The sequence below is a fragment of the Mastomys coucha genome, unplaced genomic scaffold (genome assembly GCF_008632895.1).
Source record: "Mastomys coucha isolate ucsf_1 unplaced genomic scaffold, UCSF_Mcou_1 pScaffold23, whole genome shotgun sequence".
Lineage (NCBI taxonomy): Eukaryota > Metazoa > Chordata > Mammalia > Rodentia > Muridae > Mastomys > Mastomys coucha.
This window is the reverse complement of record NW_022196906.1, coordinates 73108190-73109655: the sequence shown is the minus strand read 5'-3', so window position 1 is coordinate 73109655 and position 1466 is coordinate 73108190. Positions and strand designations below refer to the sequence as shown.

The window sequence follows — 1466 nt, the reverse complement described above, 5'->3', positions numbered from 1 at the left end:
TAGACTCTTGACAGCCTCTCCAGACAGTAACTTGGTTACACAGTAAAACACTGCTTCCTGGGTATGTCCTGTATTGCAGTTAATGTTAATTAGGGCTTAGGGTATAGATTTTAAATTATGGTTCTGTTACTTCCTCATATTCCCAGAGAAAATGAATTAACCCTTTCTTTGCTTCACTGTTTGTAAACAGATATAGATGTCAGTGTGGAAAAGAAAAAACCAGGAAGTCCCGCTGTAACACTTCTTATCAGGAACCCTGAAGTAATATCTGTGGATATAATTCTGGCTTTGGAATCAAAAGGCAGCTGGCCTATTAGTACCAAAGAAGGACTACCTATTCAAGGCTGGCTTGGCACAAAAGTGAGGACCAATCTCAGACGAGAGCCGTTTTTCCTTGTACCCAAGAACGCAAAAGATGGAAATGGTTTTCAAGGTTTGTTAAATATAAAGATTACTGGGAAGAGTGTAAAAGGCTCAGTAGTATAATATGCAAAGCCAGGGGCTGGAGAGATGGCTCAGTGGTTAAGAGCACTGACTGCTTGCTCTTCCTAGAGGTCCTGAGCTCAAAACCCAGCAACCACATGGTGGCTCACAACCATCCGTAATGAGATCAGATGCCCTCTTCTGGGATGTCTGAAGACAGCTACAGTGTACTTACATGTAATAAATAAATAAACCTTTAAAAAGTATGCAAAGGCAGTAAAAGATGAACAGTCTACTGAGGTGATAGCATTTTGAGAGCCATCAGGCTAAACAGACCACAACGTGAGTGTGGCCAGCTCACACTGAGAAATGTGTGAATGTGTGGGGAGAAGGGCGCAGGCAGAGGCAGGAGGAGCAGGGGTTTCAGGTCAAGCTGGGTGACATGAGACCCTCTCTGTCTCAAAATCACTCCCAAGCCTCAGCAACAATAATGACCCCACTTTCAAATGTCTGCATCTAACGTTTGATTCTTTACAAGTGAAGACAGTGTTGCCTTGGACCCAGTCCACTGTGGTTCTGAGTCTCAGGGCTTCCCCCTCGATCAGCCATGTGATCTTGTGCTAGTCTTGAAGCCTCTTGTGTAGTCCGTCATCTGTGGGCATCAAAGCTCCTTGAAAGATTGTGGAGAGATTAAACCATTGGGGAGGCAAAGTGTAACAAAATTAATTTGGCACAATATGCCTGATATTATATGTACAAAATAATGTCTGATCTTCGCTAAGTATGTTAAGTTTCCATCTCTGTATTTCCCTATTTAAACCTACTTTTGCTGTCTGATATTTACTTTAGTAATTACTTTGTCTATCCATTCACTTCCTTTGGTCTGTGTTTTTCTTAAACTTCTTCAGGATGACATTTTAGTGCAGGATCTAGACTTACATGTCCTGGTGTTTATATGCAGCTGCTTTTAGTAAGACAGCTTTCTGTTTTCTTTCTGAAATTAAGGAGAGACCTGGCGCCTCTCTTTCTCTCACACTGAAAAA

At 42.0% G+C, this 1466-nt stretch overlaps 1 protein-coding gene and 1 pseudogene across 1 annotated transcript in view; one reads left to right on the top strand and one right to left on the bottom strand.

Moving 5' to 3' along the window:
• LOC116072532 (cyclic GMP-AMP synthase-like) overlaps positions 1-1463 on the top strand; it is a gene marked incomplete at its 3' end in the record, with an annotated part of 10209 nt that extends 8746 nt beyond the window's left edge. Inside the window, exons 3-4 of the mRNA XM_031343994.1 lie at positions 191-433; positions 1429-1463. Coding sequence (XP_031199854.1) covers positions 191-433; positions 1429-1463 — 278 coding nt within the window. The remainder of the gene's footprint in view (positions 1-190; positions 434-1428) is intronic.
• LOC116073653 overlaps positions 1-1466 on the bottom strand; it is a 24490-nt pseudogene that overhangs the window by 14027 nt on the left and 8997 nt on the right.